Source organism: Aedes albopictus, chromosome 3 (genome assembly GCF_035046485.1).
Source record: "Aedes albopictus strain Foshan chromosome 3, AalbF5, whole genome shotgun sequence".
Lineage (NCBI taxonomy): Eukaryota > Metazoa > Arthropoda > Insecta > Diptera > Culicidae > Aedes > Aedes albopictus.
The window spans coordinates 186,368,142-186,392,768 of record NC_085138.1 but is presented as its reverse complement, the minus strand read 5'-3'; the positions used below and the strand labels follow the sequence as shown (position 1 = coordinate 186,392,768).

General features: G+C 41.8%; 1 protein-coding gene across 2 annotated transcripts; it reads left to right on the top strand.

The window, feature by feature from the left end:
* The first annotated feature begins 2,665 nt into the window (after positions 1 to 2,665).
* On the top strand, positions 2,666 to 14,601 carry LOC109398796 (protein CLEC16A homolog). Of its 2 annotated transcripts, none has more exons than XM_029862923.2 (10): positions 2,666 to 3,069; positions 3,149 to 3,288; positions 3,638 to 4,016; positions 4,085 to 4,662; positions 10,376 to 10,585; positions 10,918 to 11,037; positions 11,614 to 11,806; positions 11,866 to 12,131; positions 12,959 to 13,547; positions 13,908 to 14,601. In XM_029862923.2, exons 1-10 carry the CDS (start codon positions 2,867 to 2,869, stop codon positions 14,431 to 14,433), a joined length of 3,204 nt encoding a protein of 1,067 aa, XP_029718783.2. In that variant the 5' UTR covers positions 2,666 to 2,866; the 3' UTR covers positions 14,434 to 14,601. The 2 variants fall into 2 exon arrangements, with proteins under 2 accessions (XP_029718783.2, XP_029718781.2); XM_029862921.2 differs by having other exon boundaries at positions 4,067 to 4,662.
* Positions 14,602 to 24,627: the final 10,026 nt, after the last annotated feature.

The following is a 24,627-nucleotide window of genomic DNA, read 5'->3' as shown; positions in this document are numbered from 1 at the left end:
ATTCCTGGAGGAATCCTTGCAGGAATTCTTGGAGGAATCCTTGAAGGAATTTCTGGAGGAATCCTTGAAGGAATTCCTGGAGGAATCCTTGAAGGAATTCCTGGAGGAATCCTTGAAGGAATTCCTGGAGGAATCCTTGAAGGAATTCCTGGAGGAATCCTTGAAGGAATTCCTGGAGGAATCCTTGAAGGAATTCCTGGAGGAATCCTTGAAGGAATTCCTGGAGGAATCCTTGAAGGAATTCCTGGAGGAATCCTTGAAGGAATTCCTGGAGGAATCCTTGAAGGAATTCCTGGAGGAATCCTTGAAGGAATTCCTGGAGGAATCCTTGAAGGAATTCCTGGAGGAATCCTTGAAGGAATTCCTGTAGGATTCCTTGAAGGAATTCCTGGAGGAATCCTTGAAGGAATTCCTGGAGGCGTCTTTGAAAAAAATCCTGAAGGAATCCTTGAAGGAATATCTGGAGGAATCCTTAAAGGAATTCCTGGAGGAATCCTTAAAGGCATTGCTGGAGGAATCCTCAAAGGCATTGCTGGACGAATCCTTGAAAGAATTTCTTGTGGAATCTATGAAGGAATTACTGGAGGAGTTCATGAAGGAATTACTGGAGGAATCCTTGAAGGAATTCCTGGAAAATCCTTGAAGGCATTGCTGGAGGAATCCTTGAAAGAATTCCTGGAGAAATCCATGAAGGAATTCCTGCAAGAATACTTGAAGAAACTCCTGAAGATTTCCTTGAAGGAATTCCTTAAAGAATCCTTGAAAGAATCCCTGAAGGAATTCTTAAAGGAATTGTTGATGGAGTACCTGAAAGAGTACCCTTGAGTACCCTTGAAAGAATTCCCGAAGAAATCCTAGAAGGAAATCCTGAAAATTCTTTGAGGGAATTCTCCAGGAACTCTTAAAGAAATTTTTGAAGGAATCCCTGAGAACCCTTGAAAAATTAGTTGAAGGAATCTACGGAGAAATTCCTTAAGGAATTCGTAAAAGAGTTCACTGATAGAATTCCCTAAAGAATCCTTAAATGAATTTCTGATTAAAAATCTTGAAGCAACTGCTGAACGAATACTTGAGGGATTCTTGAAGGAGTTTCCAGAGAGAACTCCTGGATGAATCCCAGAGGGAACTCCTGCAGGAATTATCAGAAGGAAATCCTCCAGAAATCCCCACATGGGACTTCTGCTGGAATATCAAGAATGAAATCTTAAACTCTTGGAGTAATCTCCAGAGGAAGCTCCTGGTGGAATCCCCAGACCAAAATCCTGGAGGAATCCCTAGAGGAAACTCCTGGAGGAATCCCCAGAGGAGTTCTCGAAAAAACAAATCTCTGGAGAAATCCCCGAATAGGGTCTCAAAAGTTCCGGTAGCTTGATCTGGAGCTTCATGTCAATACTATTTTTTGGCAATAGTAGCAAGTTTTCAACGGAATCTATCGGAATTCGGCCGGGTACATTCACGGAATCTATCGAATGCATTCACTTGATAATGTTCTATGCGTTTCCTAGAGCGGCTAAAATACCCAGCATCCCAATCAAAATGTCCACGTCGTTGTTCTGGCAGCTGGTGATTTGAACCCTGCCGTGTAGGTTCCGGACTATATTCTGGGTTCCGACTAAAAATTTGCAACACCAAACCAGATCATTCGAAAACAATTTGCAATAATGCAGAAAAACATTGGACAAAACAAATTAGAAATGAAAAAAGATGAAGAATTGTAAACATGTTTACATCCGAATATCACCTGTCAAACAATATCACCAAACACCCAGTGTGAACGGTTTCGTGATATTGTAATATCACTTTGCTTGTATCATGATATAACTCCGTAGTCTGAACATGGCAGAATATTTGATATAGATTTAGGAAAACGTGTTATTAATAAATTAATTTTCAGCATTGAAGCTGCTACAATAAATGCTGCTTTCGATAATTAAGTATTCTCGCAAATGGAAATAACCCCCCTCAACAAATGTGTTTGACTGGATTTTTTTAATTGATTTCGATCAATTTCATTGATGCTTTGGCCAGCAGGATCGACATCACTGCGTGCAATGATCGATGATTGTGCGCGCCAAAAGACACCACCGCGCTGCCGCCGTCGTCGTTGGTACTGCGGTGGGTGGTAAACACCGCCAACCACATTTTTAGTGTGGTCGAAGCAAATCGTTAAAAATTTCTACTTTCGAGTGAACTAATGCTTAGAAATCGTGATTACTTGGATAGAGGCTTGTATTTGAAGTAGTGTGAATACATTTTTATGCCGAATATCTCGCGTGAAATTGATTATTTTATAGAATCAGATAAGTGTCGATTTTTCACAAATATGTATTGGCGCAATGTTGTGTAAAGTTGATTTCGGTCAATGATTTTGAAGAAGCCATTTTGCGATGACACGCTAAGGGGCCTTAAGCGATGTTGAGAAAACTCCATATTCTGAATCTGCACGCCAAACTGAGCCAAAATCCAAAAAGTTTAAATAATCTGAAAAAAAATCATAGTGGCTCAGCAGGCAAGGCAAAAGGTGCTTTTTCGTAAAAAAAAAATTTAAAATCAATATTTTTCCAAAACTTAAACGCCCAATTAAACTGCTCGAATCATGAAAATTTTGACCAATCAACTTTTACATCTTCTACCAGTGTGCGTTGTTGTTGCCCTTGTTGACAGCTCATGTGTCAAACCAAAAGTAAATTTTCACGCAAAATTTGTTATTCTGGAATTCAATTCAATAAATTAGAAAAAAATGCAGTGCAAAACATGTGAAATTTGATAAAAACCACTTTGAAACCGTGTATAAAATAGTGATCTTTATGTTGCCGTGAAAAACTGCGATTACCGTCGGCGCAAACAGTGTCAAAACAGCAGAATAATGTTTCGCAGTCGGAGCTGGTTCGGAGGGGGCTGGAATCGTCCGAAAAATCGCCTCTCGCTGGATCACCTGAAGTATTTGTACAGTGTGCTGGAACGGAACACCACCGTGTCGGAAAGTAACCGCGGCCTGCTGGTGGAGTCCCTTCGTTGCATTGCCGAGATCCTGATCTGGGGCGATCAGAATGATTCATCCGTGTTCGAGTAAGTACCATGGTGACGAAGGGCTGCGGGCTTAGCGATGATGACCTTCATGTCTAATTCTACGTTTTTTTTTGCACAGTTTCTTTCTAGAGAAAAATATGCTGTCGTATTTCCTGCACATAATGCGCCAAAAAAGCGGAGGCTCCAGCTTTGTTTGTGTCCAGCTGCTGCAAACATTGAACATTCTGTTTGAAAACATTCGAAACGAAACGTCCCTTTGTAAGTAAATAACTGGCATAAAGGGTTCCTGATAAGGGGAGCCTGTGACAAATCTAGTTGACATTCTGGTTAACAAAGAGAAATAAGCTTTCATAGGGAAAGTTTTCAAGCCATTTTTGGATGCATTGGTGATAACGAATACTTTCGAATTTGCAATGAAGACGATTGTTTCGACTTCTTCAATCTTGACAAAAAAATTGCAGTCAATTCACAGTATACAGCATGCTTTAGAGAAAAAAACAGATCTTACGTTCATAGCGTTTAACGTAATTTAATGATGCTTCCTTGTGGGGGAACCCTTTGGGCAAGGAAAACATTTTTAAATACGATTTATTCCTTCTATTTGTAGATTACCTCCTTAGCAACAACCTAGTAAACTCCATAATCGTCCATAAGTTCGACTTTTCCGACGAAGATGTGATGGGTTACTACATACTGTTCCTCAAGACGCTGAGTCTGAAGCTGAACACGCACACGATACACTTCTTCTACAACGAGCATACGAACGACTTCCCGCTCTACACCGAAGCAATCAAGTTCTTCAACCATCCGGAATCCATGGTTCGTATCGCAGTGCGCACCATCACGTTGAACGTGTACCGTGTGCAAAATCCGAACATGCTGCAGTTTATCCGGGATAAAACCGCCGCCCCTTACTTCAGTAATTTGGTTTGGTTCATTGGGAAGCATATACTGGAGTTGGATTCATGCGTGCGGAATGATATCGAGTAAGTTTACGTTACATAGTTTTAGAAAGGCAATGATTGTTGTTGATTAGAAAATTGTTGAATTTCAGCCATCAATCGCAGCATCGCTTGGCAAATCTAGTTGCAGAGCATCTGGATCACCTGCACTATCTGAATGATATTCTTTGTCTGGATATACCGGACCTCAACGCAGTGCTCACCGAGCATTTACTTCACAAACTTTTGGTCCCGTTGTACATATTTTCGTTAACTCCGTCACCACCTATTTCGATGGCTGTGGTAACCAGGAATCTGGCTGCTGTGCTAAACAAAGTGGTCGATATCGACATCAAAGAGATGAATAACCCACGGGTGTCCAGCGTGGTAGCATTGTTCTTACTGTCGCTTGTGTTTTTGGTGATAACTCATAGACCGCTCATCAATGCTTTGACCTGGGTGATCCTGAATGCCGACCACACGGTGTTCAAAGAAGGTGCAGCTCAGATTCTCAATTCGTACATTGAAAATCGTGAAGTTGTTGCTCTGGGATTTGGGCAGCCTGTCGAAAGTTTGGAAGAAGCGCTGGAAAGCTCTGCAGCATCATCCAGTTCCTACAACTACGATCAAAATGTGGAAGAAGGAAACAGCAGCAGCAGTACGTCAACTAATCATGACCAACAGATATCAGGTAAGTGAAGAACTAGTCAATGTTAAAATTCACTAAAATGTTTACATACTTGATACTTGATTGGCTACAACTTGTAGCGATGAGTCTACGTCGAATGGAGAATTTGCTTCCACTGGTCTGGGTCCAGGGCAAATCGCTTCCAGTCGCCCTGAAAATTTAAGAGTTCCTGTTCAAATGCAAAAATGCGCGGCCTTCCACGAAGCCGACGGTCTCTTCCTGATTCTCTGCTGAATATAGGTTTAACTTGTTGTTTATCCGGCATACGAGCACGTGCCCAGCCCTCCGCAGCCTGACGTGTTTTATTCGCTTCACTATCTCTTTTCATATTTGGACAATTCGAAGTTCATACGACGCCGCCAGATACCGTATTCCAGTTTACCGCCGCGTTCGCAGCACTTTACGTTCAAAACCTCCAAAGGCTCTCCGATCAACTTCTCTCAACGTTCACATTTCATGGTCGTTCTTCTTTTTCTTCTTCTTTATGGCACGACGTCCCCACTGGGACTTGGCCTGCCTCGCTTCAACTTAGTGTTCTATGAGCACTTCCACAGTTATTAATAGGGTCCTAAAATTTAAGACGAAATCTCGCTTATATTGAATTATACGATCAATCATGGTATTCTAATCGGTTATTCGAACTTGAAAAACAAAGGAATAATGAGAAAATTCGAAGTGAGTAAAATGGTAAATAGTTCTACTTTGACATTTGAGGTCAACCTTGTGTGACTGAGCTCGACATTTTTCGCACTGGGATTTCAAAAATGTTCCTATCTGACATACACGGTGAAAAAAATCGCTCAAAGTATGTGTTATAAGCTAGGGACGAGACAAAAGGCTAAAAAAATAAAAATTATATATTTTCAACTACGATTAATAAAAACGTCAAAAAATGAGTGAATAGGGTATTGTACCATTTGGGCAGGTGTACCTATTTTGGGCACTTGTCGCTATAACTAAGTCAATTTCAAACCGATTGATTTGAATTTTTGTACAGAGCTAGATACTGTACGTGCCTAACTCTGGACAAAATTTCAAATCAATCGGATTGAATTTGACTTAGTTATAGCGACAAGTGCCCAAAATAGGTACACCTGCCCAAATGGTACAAGACCCTATGTACTCTTGAACCATATATGGACTTATCTACCGATGAACCAAATTCATCGCGGTCCGAGAATTTTGACACTAGAGCGGGGTCTGTTCCAATCAGAATCGTCCAATTCTGATTGGAACGGCCCCGCTCTAGTGTCAACATTCTCGGACCGCGATGAATTCGGTTCATCGGTGGATAAGTCCATTGTGATTTAAAACAAGAATCCCGATAGGACTTTAGGAGCCTATTGAAGGGCTTTCTTTGCCTGCCATTGCATGAATTTGTATATTGTGAGGCAAGTACAATGATACACTATGCCCAGGGAGTCGAGAAAATTTTCCCGACCGGATCGGGAATCGAACCCGATATCTCCGGATTGGCGATCCATAGCCTTAACCACTAGGCTAACTGGAGACATGGCCGGTAAAGGGATTGAAAGAATCACAGTATTTTACAACGTGAGTCTTCTCACCTCACGGTTACATCGTACTCCGCGGTCTGCAAGTTGTAAACCCTCTACTATTCGTCGATGATGAACTCCTGAATCGGCCTCAGCCTGTTGTATTTGTATTTGTATTTATTTAGTAAAACGTAAGCCTTTAGTTTAACACTTTTTGTTAGGTCAAGGAAACAAACATACAGAGAAAAAAAAAACTAGTGGATAACTAAATGATACTACTTATGTATAAAGCGAAACGCAAAAATTACTCGACTTGAAATCGTAAGTATGGCAAGGTAGTCTAGCATTCGTTTAACCGTTATGTGTCCGACAAACTTTTTGCTTTTTTCTACACCGTGCATTTTAAATGGGCGCTGGGTACCCGGGTACCCTGTCGGCCACATAAGGGTTAAATTAAAACTTCAGTCAGGTGTTTTTTGAAAGAAATTAGAGTAGGTTGTTGTTTTGCTGCTAGTGGCAATCCATTCCACATTATTGCTCCAGTCAGGTGTTTTTTGAAAGAAATTAGAGTAGGTTGTTGTTTTGCTGCTAGTGGCAATCCATTCCACATTATTGCTCCACCGATCAGCAGGCTCTTCCGTGATAAAGTTGAATGGCGGGGGATGATGAAGCACCGTGAGCGCCCATGTTGACCTTTTTGAACTAGCGGAAGGATGTAGCCCGGAAGTTCTTCGTGATATGCCTGTCGCATAAAGCAGCATATGCGGTTGAAGTAGTTTTTCGGGAGGTCATGTCCAAGAATAGTATCCCGTACAGCTGCGGTTGATTCTCTGCGACGGATGTTATGGACAAACCGTAGCGAAGCCTTGAAGCAACGGTTCAGTTGTTCTTTAAGGGCCGCAGACAGTCCGTTGTAGTAGACCACATCGCAGTAAGTGAACAGTGGGATGACTACCGCTTGCACCAGTTTCCTACGTATCGCTGTGGTCAGTACCGGTGCAAAATGCCGTAATGTTCGCAGAGTGCCGAACACTTTCGCAGTTATATCGTTTACGTGTCCTCTCCACCCAACTAACATTTTCAGCGCTATAAGCTTCAGTCATTTGCTTTCTGTTGTGTAATTATCGAGTAAAAGCAGTCAACGCTGAATAAAAGGAAAGCTAGTCAAATATAAAACATAAGCTAATACACGACTGCAAAACAAGCACCATCCAGCTACCAAACTCGGTTTTTAGAAATCCATTGCTTGTCACTGGGGCTGCCTTTACTCCACTCTATTCCAACTCCGGGAGATTTCCCGGAAGATGTGAAAACTTGAACACATCGAATAGGAGTCCCCACTAACAAAACAGCTGCTACTATACAGTACAATTCGTTATACTGACAAATCCCCAAACCAGCAGCGCTTTAAAGGCCGTTATGCGATTTCATTACGGCTAGAATCTGTAATAAATAAACTGTTGGTTTACCAACACGGCTTGTCGGATGTAAACATTATTGTCAAAACAAACTTTAAGCGGGATATATAGCTACTACACAAATTTTTTACAGCTATCCATCTCTGCGCTGTGAAATTATTTGGGTTGCTTTTATTGCACTTTAATTCAATGCCGGAAGATTCTCCGGAAGATGTGCAAATCGAGTAAGAGTCCCAGCCACTACAACAGCTGCTTTTATACAGTACGTTTTGTAATGTTGCCAAAACACAAAACAGAAGCGCTTCGTAGTCGTTTAAAGAACACTCTTTCAGCTAGAAGCTGTGAAGAAGAATCTGTTGGCGCAATCACACAGCTTGTTCAATGTAAACATTATTGCGTTTGACGTTTCACAAGCTTTTGCAGCAAGATGAAGTTGGGTAAGGTTTCTTGTGGCACAATTATGAAGCCTTGTCTGGAGTAAAACAAAACGGGCTATTTTCTATGTTATTTATATATAGCAGTGTGGCAGCGAGGACATCATCGGGACCAGTGGATACGGAGATCGGGAGTTCGATTCCAAATAGCGGCAAGTACTTTAATTATTCAATTTTAAAAGTGATAATTCCAGTTCCACATGTATTGCGTCACGATATCCATAACCTAATTATATTTAAACGTTTAATTTGGGGATGCCGTATAACCATTATTTAACAACTGCGAAAAGGCTGAAAAAGCGCCTTCTCAATATGTTATTCAGTTAGTGGTTACATAGGAGCCGAGAAAAGAGCTATGACTTGGTGGCATAGAAGCTTCTCGCACAGCATATACATGCTGATTAAGTTCGCCAGATTCATTGGTATAGGGCTTGCATAGAAGCTTCCATCTATATGTACAACACAGTAACTCAGCATCAAGCCGTATTGAGGACGCTTTGTTGACGTTTACATTCACAATAAATGTTAGTTGGGCAGCTCAAGGTTCTGTCCATACGCAAACCCAGGTTGATGACGGTATCTGAAAAAGCGACTGGTTCCCCGCAGAAGGAAATGTTTTCGATAGGAGTAGTATTTTTCTTGGAGAAAATAATGGCTTGCGTTTTTCTGGGATTTGGGAAAAGCGCATTGGCCTTTGCCCAGTTCTCGATGGTGACCAGATCTTCGTTGATGGTTGCTATTAGTATGTCGATGTTGCTAGTGGGACCCGAAATATAGATTTGAAGGTCGTCTGCATATAGCTGATGATACTCACATTTCAGCTGCGCCGGTACACTGTTGATGTACAGACTAAACAGCAGAGCACTTAGACAAGACCCTTGTGGTGTGCCTTCAGGTACAGACCTTTCGGATGATGTTTGGCTTCCAATCTTGACAGCTTGACTACGTTGGCTAAACTACGGCTGTTAAACAGAATTCCAAACAAAATCTTGTACGCTGAATTGAGAAGTGTTATTCCTCTGTAGTTCGCGCACTCTAGTCAATGATCTTTCTTGTATATAAGGCAAATGAGACCATCCAACCTGCTAGCAAGTAGTTCTTCCTCTTCCCTTGTCCTCAATATAATTCGTTGTAAGAGTTGATACAGCTGCTCACTACCGTGCTTGAGAATTTCGACCGGGAGTTCGTCCTTCCCTGCAGTCTTGTTGTTCTTCAGTCCTCTAATGGCTGTCTTGACATCGGCTATCGTTGAAGATTCCACAGCCTGTCCGTCATCGTCGATTCGAATTTTGTCTGTTACGCTTCTAATCCCACCGTCTAACAAATCTTCGAAATGATCCCTCCTCCTGGCAGCCACCATTGTTTTACTTGTCAGCAAGTTTCCATCACGTTCGTTGCACATGACGGAAGAAGGTGCTATTCTCCCCCGCACGCCGTTGTTAGTTTCGTAAAACCTCCGCACATAATTCCGTTCCATACTCTCTTGCGCCTGATCAAACACATTTTCCTCATGCGATCTTTTCTTTTTAGGGTGGATTCGTTTTCGGCTACTCTTGCTTCTCTATATCGCTCCCTGCTCTGCCGGGTCCCCGACACCAACATTCGCCTTTTGGCAACATTTTCTTGTCCGTTAACCCTTTCCTTCCCACGACTTTGAACGGCTATATCTATGCCAAAAAAGCGTTTCCAAAAAAAGTGGTAGAACAAAAGTTATTGCAAATTGGCTATAACTTTTCGAAATCAATGAAAAAAATTTTGGTCGTAAATCAATAGGTTTTTGATTGTTTATCAATAGTTCAACTATTGAAACAAGTAGGTAATAGTTGGGTTAACCTTATGAGGTTATAACCATATTCTAAAAATTATTGCATCATATTCATCTAATTCCGTTTGTCCGGAGTTCGTCGACAATCGATGGTGCTCTAGAGCAACCATGGGAAGTAGAGGGTTAATCTCTGGCACTTTTAGTCGAACCACTCGTACCTAGGTAATCTGTGAGCAGCGCTCATCACCTCTCGCGCTGCCGTACTCATCACTCCTTGGATAGACTCCCACTTAGTGTAAGGATTATTGCTCTTGTTGGTCTCATTTATCCACTTGTTCAGCTTCTGGTGATATAGTCAGCTACCGTACCGTCTGCTGAATAACCGGAGTCGAGTCTTTTTGCTCATGGAAATTAAAGCAAATTTTGGCCCTTTAATTCCGAAACCCTCATATAATTATATATGAAAAATACTCTAATTTCCATGAGTATTGTTTTATGTCCAAACACTTAAAAAATCCTAACTATTCCAATTTGTCCAATTTTTCAATCATTGTAACACGCATCTCAATAGTTTAATAAGTAAAAGTATTTTTTTTTTTCAAGATTCACCAAGTCCTCCGACACTATCGGACGAAATCGAAAAGGTCAACATTACCGACGAAGAGAAGGAAAAGCTATTGCTCAACGCATATCGTACACCAGAAACCAATCGACCTTTCCTGGATATGGTGCTTTCATCCCTGGACTGTGCTGAGAACGACTATCTGGCTCTACTGGCCCTGTGTCTACTGTACGCATTGGCCAACAACAAAGGTACGTACTGTGTTTTCTAGAAATCCAGCAAGTTGTAGCTCTAGAATACTAACAACATCATAGAATCGCAAGATTCATAAAAACTGCGTTGAAAGTAATTCCATTCTTGCTTATCATCCTCACTGCTATGCATAACTGTCTGCTCAAAACCCTGAACTTGCACCATTTCTATGGAACTCAAACCTATGGCAATATCGAACGGTAGATGGTTGGTTAATTGCTCTTTATTCTATGTTTGGTATATTATAGTAGTGTTTGCTGTTATTACGAAACTAAATGTTCCCTTTGTTTTGAGAAGCACAGTTTAATATTCTTAATCCATGATTTTGCAGGGGTCAATGCAGAGTGGCTGGAAATAGTGTTGAATCGTTCGTCACCGTCCGGATGCTCCAAGTACAACGTCATACTTATTGAAAAACTTCTACAAATCATCACGCTTTCCAGTCAGCCATGTAAGTTGTAGTTTGTAGCAATTGTATTCTAATTCCAATCAACATTTGAATATAGGTACACAACACGAATAATACTGCTCAATGTTATCTTTAGAGAAAAGTTGTTTCTGATAATTTTGAGTTGATAGTCGAAGGGCTTTTTCATTGTCGTATGACAGTCATGATATTCGTAGTAATATCAAAAAGCTATCTATAAAGTATGCCTGAATGAACAAATTTCAGTTCGTGATGAATCAATACAAATCGTTGAAAACACTTTTCTTCCAGCGAAGACGACTAATAACAATACAGACATCTACCCTCTTGCTCATAATACTCTGGCAAAAGACAAACACACTATCGCTGCGAACGACTTCAGGGAACAACATCATAAATAAGTGTGTGTGCGATGCCACACCTGCCGTGTACGAATATGCATGCATGTACACGCACACAATCATGTTTTAATGTTCCCGTGAATCGTTGAGGGGGTTTTGACCATGTCGCCTACGACAGGGTGGGAGCTGCTCGTCTTGTTAAGCCGTCTCTGCTCATAGCCACATGACAATCGTGATATATATGAAAATCATCTTTCAGCTTGTCGCATCCGATTGGTTACGATTGACCTAACGTTGAAATTGCTATCGCAAATCATCGGTGTTGGTACCAGCAACGTCAACATCAACGATCTGCATAAGCAAACCATTATGTCAGCCCGCAATCAAAGCATGACCGTGTTGAGGAATTTCTACAAATCGGAAGACATCTTTCTGGATTTGTTCGAGGACGAGTTAGTTTGGTTTAGATCTTTTTCATTTCAAGAATGCTCATCGAATCTCCACCCCGCAGGTACAACGAAATGGTGAAGTCTGTCTTGAACGTTGAATTTCTGTGCAACGATTCTACCATTCTGCTACCACCGACGGGGACGCCCTTGACGGGGATAGGATTTACCAGACGACTGCCCTGCGGTGAAGTGGAAAAGGCACGCCGTGCCATCCGTGTGTTCTTCTTGCTTCGACGAATGTGTCAAAGCATTAACGGCGAGAAGGAACTGCTGTTGCCTCTGACGAATCCCAATCAGTGCGTGCAGATCGACAATGCTCTGGATTTGAGTAAGTTTGCATCTTTGGATTTGTCTTCCCGCATAAACGATAACCATAAGACGGGCTTAAAGTGAAAATATAACGAAGCCACACTTCGAATTTTCAAAAGCACAACTCTGAAGAACCGAGGGTTGGTTTGCGCTGAAAAGTTGATCGATTGGTCACCACCAGCGGGTCACCAATCGATCAACTTTTCAGCGCAATCCGTTTTTTGGTTCCTCAGATTTGTGCTCTTAAAAATTTGAGGAGTGGCTTCGTTATATATTCACCTTAACCACCCATTCGGGATACAATTGGAACAGTATGTGGTATTGTTGAACCGTCTACATTACGGTCCGTGTATGGTGTTGGGTGTTGGTTTATTAGGGTTTACATCTTGCATAATAAAAAAAAAACAACAACCAGTTGGTTTCAAGATTAGTTAACATCATTCATGCTTTGAATACATCGGAGATGTACCTATTTAAGCATTGAAGCGGTCAGACCTATTGTGCGGCGAAGTCGATTTCACAATAAAGCCATAGAGCGGGGAAATCCCGTGCCAACCACCCAGTTTTATGGAAAGCAAAATACGTGAAAATCACTAGGAGTGACGTTTTCTAGAAAGTTTTGGTCACTCGTTGTATGCATCCTTAGATGGAATACAGGTATTTCCTCCGTATATCCTGGCCCTTGTGCTTAAACTTACGTGCATTTATTTGCTCTTCCTAGAGAATTATGCTCAGTCAATCAGTTGACACAATATAATGTCCTCTCTGTTTACACATTGATAATTATTGTTTTCGATTTGATTTTAACAGTTCTAATATGCGTTAAACACATTCATACCATTTCAGATAACAGCGACTTGATAGCCTGTACTGTGGTGATGCGTGACGGAACCAAGTACCGTCGATTTTTAGTTATGCATATCCTCCAGCTTATCCTGGTGGAGCCCGACAGTAAACGGTTGGGATGGGGAGTGGCCAAGTTCGTTGGATTTCTCCAGGACGTAGAGGTGAACGGCGATAAGGAAGATTCCAGAAGTCTACATCTGACCATCCACAGGGGTGGCGCCACCAACAACCGCACCCCAATATTGTCCGCCAAATTTATGTTCGACGATCATATTCGATGCATGGCGGCAAAGCAGAGACTCACCAAAGGCCGCAGCAAGGCACGGCAGAAGAAAATGTTCCAGATTGCACAGCTGTTGGAGATACCTGGCCAGCTGAATGACGCCCAGTTCCCTTCATCGGGATCATCGAGCTCTTCAAGTGTCGGTGGTATGTCCAGACCAAACAGCGGAAGGCAACCAAGGGAACATCGTCCGTTGTTTTCTACAGCGAATCGAGTTCCGGGTGTCGCTTCCGCTTTGCGGCGAGACAGCATGCCTTCGGGAAGCGTTAGCAGAGTGCAGCTCAACGCGAGTCGTTCAATAGATGGGTAATGGTTGAAATTGTTTAAATATCTGGGTTCTTATTTACGTTATTAAAATTTTGATTCCATGTCAAAATAATTTAACATTGTTTTGTAGATTAGAAATAACACAAAGCCGATTTCCTTTTCCAGCTTATCAGTCTTGAAAATGAATAAAATAACGCAAAATTGTGTTTATCCAAAAGACATCAACAAATACCATACCAGAACTCCAGCTTAAATGATTTAGAACGCAACTTTGCGCATATTTTACTCCGCATGGCGTTCTTTATGCAACTGTATTTTTTCACAACAATTTACCACGCGTCTCTGAGTAATTCTTGCCAAGTTTATATCATTCATGTTCCTCTTTGATTCTCTTTGTAGCGACTCCACGGGAGCCCGCCGGAAAAGTGCCAACCCTGTTGCGGCCGCCGCTCGTCGGGAATCCAGTCAGCCGATAGCGGTAAGCACGGTTAAATCGCGTGAGACCTCTCGCAACCGGTCAGGCGGAACTCCCCGATCACGGGAATCCAGTCCTCGCGTACCGAGACCTCGATCGGAGGAGATACCGCTGGAAGACTTTCGTCGTTCGCAGAACGCAAGTCCCGTTTCGCGGAACTCCTCAAATGCCCCATCCCGGTCGCATACCCCTTCTCGATTGATGCTTCTCGAACCAGTGGTGATGGGGGCAGTCGTTGCAAGCGCTAGCGGTCAACACGCAGGTGGTAGTAATGGTAATGGCTCCAGCACCATCTCGACGAAAGACGCCACCGTTCCAACGGTAGTCACCGTGAACACCAGCTCTACCACAATAACCATTCCCGTAGAGCTGAGCCCCACCTCTGAGGAAACGTCGTTCATCGCCAACGAAGAGCGGCAGAAGAAACGGGGAGCGATCGAAACGGTTTGAGCCGTAAAATGAGCTTCGGAGACTGTTCCGTGGGTAGTTCAAAATTGTTTTCGTTTTAATTTTTAACCTAAATGTCAGGACTAAAGGAAAATTTTATCATTGTGTAACTTATGTAGCGGAAGAGCTGATTTATTTAGCGGAATAAAGAGTCTTATTTACGTTCGTCAATTTCTCGGCTGAAGAAGTCACTTATTATTCATCGAACTTCCCTGCTTTTGATTCTTTTTGTCAAATTGATGGAGGCTTTCAAGATATTCAAACTTAGAACTTAGAAATTTCATTTGTTATTCCTTACATGCATAGAAAAAATAACAATAACAATTGTTCGCCTCATTTTGACTATGGTGCCGTGGGGTGTCCTAATTTCGCGCGGGTCCAAATTTCGCTCACCGATAATATTTAGAGATCATAATCATAAAACTGATTGTCAAAATGTATAATTTTCACTAGAGCTATACTATCTAAAGTGAAATTTTGACAATTCAACAATTAGGGCACCCCACGGTACTTTTTTTCCATTGTCAGATCAACAGATCTGAAAAATTTTACCTACGTGATTTATGAAGACCCCTGACGAGTGACGAACGAAAAGAATGCCACCAGAAGTCGAATGCTAGTGTGTTATGTGGTGTTATAAAAATAAAAGAAAATTATTATAAAGGATTAACATATCACGACATGTAGAACCTTACAAATGTACACATAAGAGACATCACCAATTGACACAGCCAGTGAAGAGAATTGTCAGACAAAAGAGACACAAAACAAGCAACAAAGAAGGTGCGACGATTACTCTTTATCCCTACTAGTGACAGATAATGACATGATCTCGATTTTTTTTTTTTATTTGCACTATTTATTTATCAGAAGTCATGGCTTTTACAATTTTCACCGTGAATATCATTGGCATTTTTCAAAGGTAGTCCGTGACATTTTACATACCTAAATATTCAAAAAATCGATTTTTTCGTGACATTCTTGCAGAACTGGTCTAGCCGCACAAGTTTTTCATATACCATATTCTCAGGTTCAGCTTCTTAAATGAGGTGATTGAATTTAGATATGACCAAATGAATGTTTCACCACTGATAGCAGTTCGCCTTTTAGTTATTCGCAGCATCTGTTGCTGCTTTCATAGCTTGTTTTTGTCTAGGAAACTAATCCTTGTTGGGCACCCTGATGTTACATTATAAATAAATTTTGAGCATTTTTGTTACGTGTGCATACCGTCAACAAGTTTAAAACGTAAATGCGAAAACTCGCAATTTGGCTGGCGCATCGAAAAGTCGTGCGGTCGAGGATCGACCGGCTCAAAAATCCAGGCGGACGGAACACGGTGAAAATTCTAACAGAAGCTAAACTACTCGCCAAGCGCCAGGCAGCAGCGGAGTGCGCCAAAATCTCCATTCCCCGAATCGCAACCGTGCTCCATCATCGGGAGGATTGGACTTGCGGCGAAATCGGAAAATAAATCCCGGAAAAAACAACCAACCAACGGACCGCTTCTGTAGCTGGAAACGCGGCATGAGTGAGCGTCATAATCGATCCTAGTGGTTCGAGACAGCGGTGGAGGCACGTCCAACAGGCCGACCCACGAATCGTACACATGATCCACTGGAACAAGTTACAGAGGTAAGTGGGATCTGTGGTAACCGCGTCTTGCAAGCGCGAGTGTGTATAGAAGACTGATTGTTCTGCTGTTCTGCTGCGCAGAGTGGGACGGCTACAAAGACTTCACGCAGGTGCGCGTATGCGCGCGAATGCCTTTGTATGAAGGTGAATGATTAAAACGCTCGTCACCACATCCCCCTTTCAATAATCTGAATTTGTACATAGGCTTAGAGAGTTCTAAAGTTTTACTAATACTTTAAACCGTTGTATATCAAAACCGTCTAAACGTCCTATGGGATAATCATCAATTCAATGTAGTGATTCGATGCCGCACTCAATGAATAAACTACACCTACTGGTACTTCTTAACTTCTACTTTATCGGCACGCATCATCCTTCAGACAATCGTGAACACTTCCGAAGCAAAGCTGCTCCGTCTCCCCCCTTACAGTAACATATGTCACCTTACCAAAACAATCGACCGGCCCTATATGACTTATCAAAAGCGTGACACTCTCCTCTCTAAGCACCAAACACCATCTGACAAATGGTAACGGAAGACAACCACGACCAGACACAGTTAGTTCAAATACTCTGACAATATTTTTTTTTCTTGAGCAGTTGTTCCACTTACTCCTTCTTATAGGTTCACTAGTCATTAACACACGCATATTATATTCAAGTTCCGCAAATACGACTTTCTAAATATCTTCCAACAAATTATCACTTCTTATTAGTTATCGTGGAATTGTGGTTCCGTTCTTCATTTGGTCAAGTGAAATGCTTTCAGTCACTCTGAATATTTACTTATGCAAAAACCATCAACACGTTTAATTTTTTCTGTATGGCTTTCATTTTATCTTAGAAGGGAGCAGGACACCAGACAACAGACCAGATAACGCACAGTCAAATACACCACATGACGACTGCGTCGTGAATCGAACCAGCATTCCACATCATAAAACGGCCACATGGATCATGACATTAACCATACGACCCCGATGCCACGAATATCCTTTGCAACAGCAAAAATCCTTCATGTGAGCGGCGTGGCATGAAGGCAACAGCATATTATGCTTTCCCATTGAATACCTCTTCCAAAAGACGCTCTTCTTGTGTCCGTCCTATGTGACCGCTGCAGTGTCTTCCAAAGTGTACTGGTGAATCCTTTTCTAAGACCATCCGCACTTCAGCACTATTCCGCAGTACCAGCGATGCTCTCTGTAATATGACTTTCCAGAACACACTTTATCGCAGCAGAACCTATCCAATTACTGACCTCTCGCTTTTTCGTTCCTCGAAATATTCTCAAGTTGAATTTAATTCATTTATCATCCTCCACAATGGATTCTTTTTACCTATTAAATCCATTGATACTTGTGCACCCTCAGTGAATTGAATCACAGCAATACGCTTCTAGTGAATTTAATCACAAGTTCTCAAAATGTTGCACCGACCTAAACTTAAAGAGCAGATATCTCTCCTCCTCCCGGTGCAATGCACCAACAAGACAATGCCTGCTTCTTAATCCATTGCTCGAGTTAAGGATAGCCTTGGTAAGAAACCCAAAATGACCGCAACAATGGCCGACTTCTGCATCAACTATCGATTTTCAGTCGCACAAATCTCATTAAAAACAAAACCAGCACTCTTGATCTCCTCATTTTAAGCTTTTCACAAGCAAGCAAGAACAAAATAAAAGTGACACTGTTATTCGAAGCTTGCTTCTTGAGATTTGTGCATTTGAAGTTCTAGTGCGCTGTTGAACCAGGATTGCAAGGCGTTTGTCCTTTACTGAGACCACCCTCTGCCAATGACAATCTTGCAACTGAATTCAAAGACTCTCCACGCTCAAGGAATCCAAGGAAATCACTATTATGTCTTGCCGAACGCTCGCTCATCCACCGCTTCGACCACAGGACAGATACAACTAATCACATTCATAACAGGGTCCTGTCTACACACTGTTTGTACAACCACTCCAAACAACGCGGATTCAAACATAAAAATCTGCTCCGCTCAATCAAACCACTCTTTGCATTCAAACTTGCAACACTTGTAACAAACCTTGCATTACTACGTAACAAACCAAAAAGATCCATTACATGAATAAGGCTGCAAACGCACAGCATCCAGGATCAGAACTCACTTTGTGTGAACATATACCTGATCAGACCGCTGTCAATTCACTTTAGAACCACAGACCCATTTCTAATGCCAAAAACATTTACCCAACAAGCCCCAAGTTTTACCCAATAAATGTTACTGTTTTATTGTGATGGAAGAACTGACTGAAAATCTGATCCAAAGAAAAAGTAGAGTATTCATGATGACCCAGACTCGCATCTCACTCAGTGTTGTAGCCTTAGATTCCAGTCAACCCACTGCACTCCACCAAATCGCACTCTGGCTATGCATTTGTCAAGCAGAAGCCCTTTCTCCAACAACAAAGACGTGAACCTGGATCATTATAATAACAACATTCATTTGGTTTACACAAAAAATGCGGACTTGAAATACAAAATTTCAACTGTGTTTGCTATATTTGAAGCAATCCTTTCCTCACTCAACCGCTCCAACGATGCAGCTGAATAAAAACAATGCATAACAGAAATAATTGATACACGAAACTAGCATGATCATTGAAGAAAACCACTCTTTCCAGTTTAAAGGTCGTTCATTATCTCCTAGCACAAAAACACAATCACAAATCCAATCCAAAACATGATATGAAAAACAATGCTGTCTTTCCTGATGTCATCCAGTTCAATCACAATCTTCCATGTTTCTTCATTCCTCTGACGCTAGACCACCCTTTGGCACAAAGCCAGATCGATTTGCCAAGTGTTTAATGAGCTCTTCCGGCATCTATCGAAGTTTGGCCATCTGTGCCGGATGATCCGCTTTTTCTTTTGGACTCGTAGGGTATGTGTGCCATCAGTAATCTCACGCTCCCATATTCATCCTATTCGAAAACAAGCAATTACGGTCCCGATTGATCCCGTTCTTTTTGTTTTCATGGGTGCTCACTTTTAACAAAACATACAAAAAATAAGAAACAAAACAAACAGTGCTTCAATCCCTTGTTTTTCGTAAGATGAAAATTAAAGCCAAATGCTTAATAAGGGAACCAATACCCTATATCAGCAGAGCGAAACAAATACAATTTGAAAAGATCTTCCACAGGACCAGGATTCGAACCAAGGCTCTCTCGACAGAATCTCGTTGAGCAGCCTCTCGCCAGCCTTATGGACTATGATCCCTCCATGCATTCTCAGTGAATTCACCTCTGCTCTGCTCCAATACATTTATTTTTCCTTCCGCATGCAAGCGAGCGAATTCAATCCCAACTCCTTGCTACTCCTACTCAGACAGTCAGTCAGTGAATTTAATCACAGTTGGTCCCATGAGGTCTCAGTACCCCGATTAGTCAATTTCACCACAATGTTAGTGAATTGAATCACATGACTTATTCCTATCCGTGGTTTCCGAGTGAATCCAATCACAACATCCTCCTGCTCTTAGTGAATTCAATCACAGTCTCTTCAATGCATGTTACCATTTTCATACTCACGTCCTCTCATCATCTTTTTAGTGAATTTAATCACGTATCTTCCCGTGGTTTCCAAGTGAATCTAATCACAAATACCTTCCATATGTCTTCAGTGAATCAAATCACAACATCCTTCATGCACTTTCTGTGAATTTAGTCCCAAACCAACTAAATCCAAAATAGACTAGATCCGAAACATGAGGAAAATCCAAACTGCATGAACAACCGTTGGGTGCTTGAACTAAATATGGACTTTCTGATGTGTCTGTTGAATGTAGATCAAAATTAAGATAGTGCCATGCAACGCTGAAGTTTTTTTAGACTGGGAACGATTGTCTTAAAGACTAGACATTTTTTTAATAAAATGGTAATTGTCAACCGAATGTGTGGATCAAAGGCTAGAATGCACCATCCGATACAAACCGAAGACAACTCATCCTATACATCAAATGTTCGACACAAAACCTGTTTTTCAATTTCTATTTTTTCATAAACATGCAACTAGTTACCTGTGAAAACATGTACAGAAAAACGTTGCGTAAATTTCGTTGCATCTGAAAAACACGGATAAATAGGTGCTGGAAACTTGAAGAAGTCATGGCATTTTTTTAATAACACAGCAGCACTCTCAGTGATTGCACTGTCCCAACAATACCCGCAGTGAATTTAATCACAATATTTCAAAGTATTTCTCTTTCATCATTAGTGAATTTAATCACGATGTCTTCAAAGTTTCTGGTAAAATTATGGGCATTAACACAATTAGACGTCGTCTGATTCAATCTTTCTTTTGCTTTAAACCTCAACCATTTCGAAATGTAGATTTATCAATAAATATCTCACGGAACTCCGTATATATTTAAAATAATCGTATTCTCCTCTCATTGATTGCTGCAAATTCAATTACAAAAAATGCCAACATACCTCGCAGTACAAAACAGCACACATCCTTCGCCGCGCCAGTGCATCTGGAACAACCCCGACGCTACAATCATTATACTTACTATGTATGCTTTTCTGCTGAACATCACCGCATCTTGCAGTAAGTTCCAGCAAAAACAGACACACAGTTGCACAATCTGTGTTACCTTTGCTCACCTGCGGTTGATCACTAGCACACTCACTGTAAAACAATACTCTCGCATGCCGCGCGCATGGAACAATGGCTCAAGGTCATATTTTTTTTTTCCTGCGCGCAGCATCCACGCTACAAGCGGCGCGGCGTCACCTCGTTGCTTTCTTTTCTTTCGTCACTCATTTGATAACCCTGCTGGGAAATCGAAACTATTCACATTATAATCCTTCTTCCTTCACTTTTCACGATTGAATTTCTATTATTTTTTTCTTCCAGGATCTATTTGCATTTTTCACTAACGAATAATATATTTTTTCTCTCATGAACGATAATCACGTGATTTTTCTTTTTATCACTCCACTGCAATTAAAATTTCTCAGAAACGTGGCAATATATCAACACATAATATGAGCGTAATTCAATTCAATTAAAAACGAATCAAAATTGATTCATACGCGACCGAACACGATTTTTTTTTCATCCTCGTCGCCACTTGTGGTAACCGCGTCTTGCAAGCGCGAGTGTGTATAGAAGACTGATTGTTCTGCTGTTCTGCTGCGCAGAGTGGGACGGCTACAAAGACTTCACGCAGGTGCGCGTATGCGCGCGAATGCCTTTGTATGAAGGTGAATGATTAAAACGCTCGTCACCACAGGATCTGAAAGGTATTGTCGAGGCGAACAATCAACCAACAAATTTGTGTTCTCCAGCTGTAGGCCACGAGCTTGAGAAGCGTTGCTGGCGAAGGGAGGAGGCGAGATTTGCGAATCACCGGCCGGATGTGAGGTTGGTGGCTGCGGAGAAGCCGATCCCGTCACGAAGCAGCTGGATTGCCAGAGACCAGGTGGCAAGAACTAGTTGGTGAGTCCGACTATCGCACCATTGGGATCCGTGACTAACACAATAGTTCTCCCGCAGGCATCTCCAAAAATATCATTTTCCGAGCGAAACCGTCGCTTCCCGAAGAGATCCCAGCCATACGCACAAACGGTGCGAAACAGAAAAGCCTTCCAATAGAGGTAAGCGCACCCACGCAATCGCTGAGTTTTGCCGATTCTAATTGGAATCGTATCAGGGCTTTTTGTTTACAGCCCCAACACGTCGCAGCGCTCTCGAACAACAATCGGATCGGAATCCGGCAGCGAGTAACGGAATGCTTCAAAGGTAGGCTCTCCGTGAGGAGGGCATTACTGGACCTATAGTCTAGATCCACCGCGGAGCGTTGGAGGCCACGCCCCGATTCCTGCGGATTCGGTTCCGGATACAATTGCATGCACACAGATCCCGCAGCTGTTCGACGAGGAGTGGCACCGGAGTTTCGAGGCTCGTCGGTAAGGAAGACGACAGCTCTGAAGAAGCGAGGAAGCAGCCAAGAAGAAGAGAAAGGGTGCACCTAAGAAGATATGAGTGAGTACAGAAACTGGGGAAGAAAAGATGAATGAGAAAAGGCAAGGAAGAGAATCAGCGTAGGAGTTAGGGCTCAGAATGAGCAGTATTATGTGATGAAGGGGATGGCAAAATAAAAGGTATTGCACACTGGAAAAACGCATTTGCGGCGTATTTATGTTGCTAGCCGGTCCGATCAATGCCCCTTTATTATCAGCAAAGATAGTTCCACAACACTGATTCGGGTTTTATTACTAGAGCTCTATAACTTGAAGTCCGTGTCAAGGAAAAGCTTATATCTCTAGCACTTAACCGCGGCCCAAAATGGCCTGAAAGTTGGAAATCGAAATAGAAGTGCATTCATGGATTTCCATTCTGCTCGAACCCTGTAAATGTACATTTATCTTCTTATTCTTTATGGCTCTATGTCCCCACTGGGACTTGGCCTGCCTTGCTTCAACTTAGTGTTCTTTGCCCAGGGCGTCGAGAAAATTTTCCTGACTGGAACGGAAATCGATCCCGCCGTCTCCGGATTGGCGATCCATAGCCTTAATGGAGAACCTGTACATTTATATTTATACATTTATATTAGGGGGATATTTACAAGTTAACACTTATGTGGCCGGGTACCTTTTTCAATTTCAAATCTCGATATTTTAATGGTTGTTGAGACTAGGGTGTTGGAACTCTGTTAGATCTTAGAACTCGTGAATATACATCTATTAATGGGGTTGACCGAATTTTAAAGTGAGGAGGGGCAGGGGGAGGGGCTCCTGCATTTTTTTATTACGTGGAAGGCCGGCAGGGTACCCGGGTACCCACGAAATTGAAATGATCATATCTCCGTCAATTTTTCATAGATTTTGGAAGTTTTTAGCTCATTCAACTCAGAAACTCATCATCTATCGGGAAAATATTTGGTTAGACCGATCTAAACACCGTGGTTTTCGGAAAATCCATATTTTTGGGAGCATGTCCTTATACCATATTGAAACCCACTTTGTTAAGGCTAGGATATCTTAAAGTGTTTATGGTCAACCATGGCCCCACGAGAAGCGTGTTCCGAAATCACAGTTTCAAAGTCAACACGTTTTATGATTCCAGGCCAGTCAGATACAATATGCCAAAGCAATTTTACGATGCTTGGTACCGAAATTGCTACTAACCTACCGAAAATCCCGTATATTGTATTGTATAAAAACATGGATCCGTAAATCCGGATTTTCCGGTACCCATGGTGATCGGACCGGTCCAACCAAATACGATCTCGATAGATAATGAGTTTCTGAGTTGAATGAGGCAAAAACTTTTAAAATCGGTTGGAAAATCGCTGAGATATGATCATTTCCATTTCGTGGGTACCCGGGTACCCTGCCGGCCTTCTACGGGTGTTTTTTTTGCTGGCCACACTACGGTTAAAATAGAACATATAACACAAAGAACGCACAAATATCAGACTTATTACATATTAAACAACTATTCTGTCTTATTAATGTAACAAATATTTACACCCGTAACAAGTGGTTGATGCCCGACTCAACAGCGAGCGATACAGAGTAGCAAGAGTAGGATAACCGAGTTTTCCCGTTTTAATACGGGACACATTCTGGAAACTCAACAAAAAGGAAATCAGAACTATGCTCTAGTGACATGTTTGAAAAATTTGTTGTTCCGTTAAATACGGAACGGATGGTCAGCCTAAGCAAGAGCAGAAGAGAAACGAATCCGCCCTAGCAAGAAACGGCAGTACGAGAAAAGTGTGACTGCTGAAGCGCAGGAAAGTATTAATAAGAACGATATGCGAAGGTTTTATGTTATTGTCAGTGGCGCGCGGCATAATATGCGGATGCCCACAGTTTGCAATGAACGAGAAGGAAATTCACTGACAGGCAACAATGGTTTTGGCAATCAGATGAAAGAAGCACTTCGAAGATTTTGTTGAATAGTGACAATGCAGCCCAGGCCAGGAACAGGGAAAATGTTTTTCTATCTTTTTTCAAGAAGATTGTTTGTTACTTTTCCTATTAAGAATTTAGAAACAATTTCCGTGTATATAACCGGGTAGACAATCAAGATACAGCTTCCGCTCGATAACTGGGCTTTGACGACAGTTCAGTTAGTGAGCGCCGCTAGATAACTGGACTGAGCTCCCGGAGCCGGAGGCTATTGTTATATTTTGTTTTGTTTACTGATTTAGAAAATGTGAAGTTAAATTTCGTTTATTTTTTGTCAGACAGATGCTTTTTAACTGGACTTTGGACCAGTTATCGAGCGCCCAGTTAAAAATCAGTCCAGTTAAACAGCAGTCAGTTATCGAGCGGATGCTGTAATTGTAAACACTGTTAAAATCACGTTTGCACAAACGATTGGCTCAAAACTATCACCCTCATTCTTGTTTACGGGCGTATTTGTTTCGTTCAAATCCGCAGCCCATTTGATTTTGCTGGCATAAACGGGAATGCGAACGATCTACATTCGAAAGTGGATTCAATAGAAAACAAGAATGAGGGTGTATGGCTTTCGAAGATTGTATGTAAGGAATTTCTCTATAAATTATACACATATAACG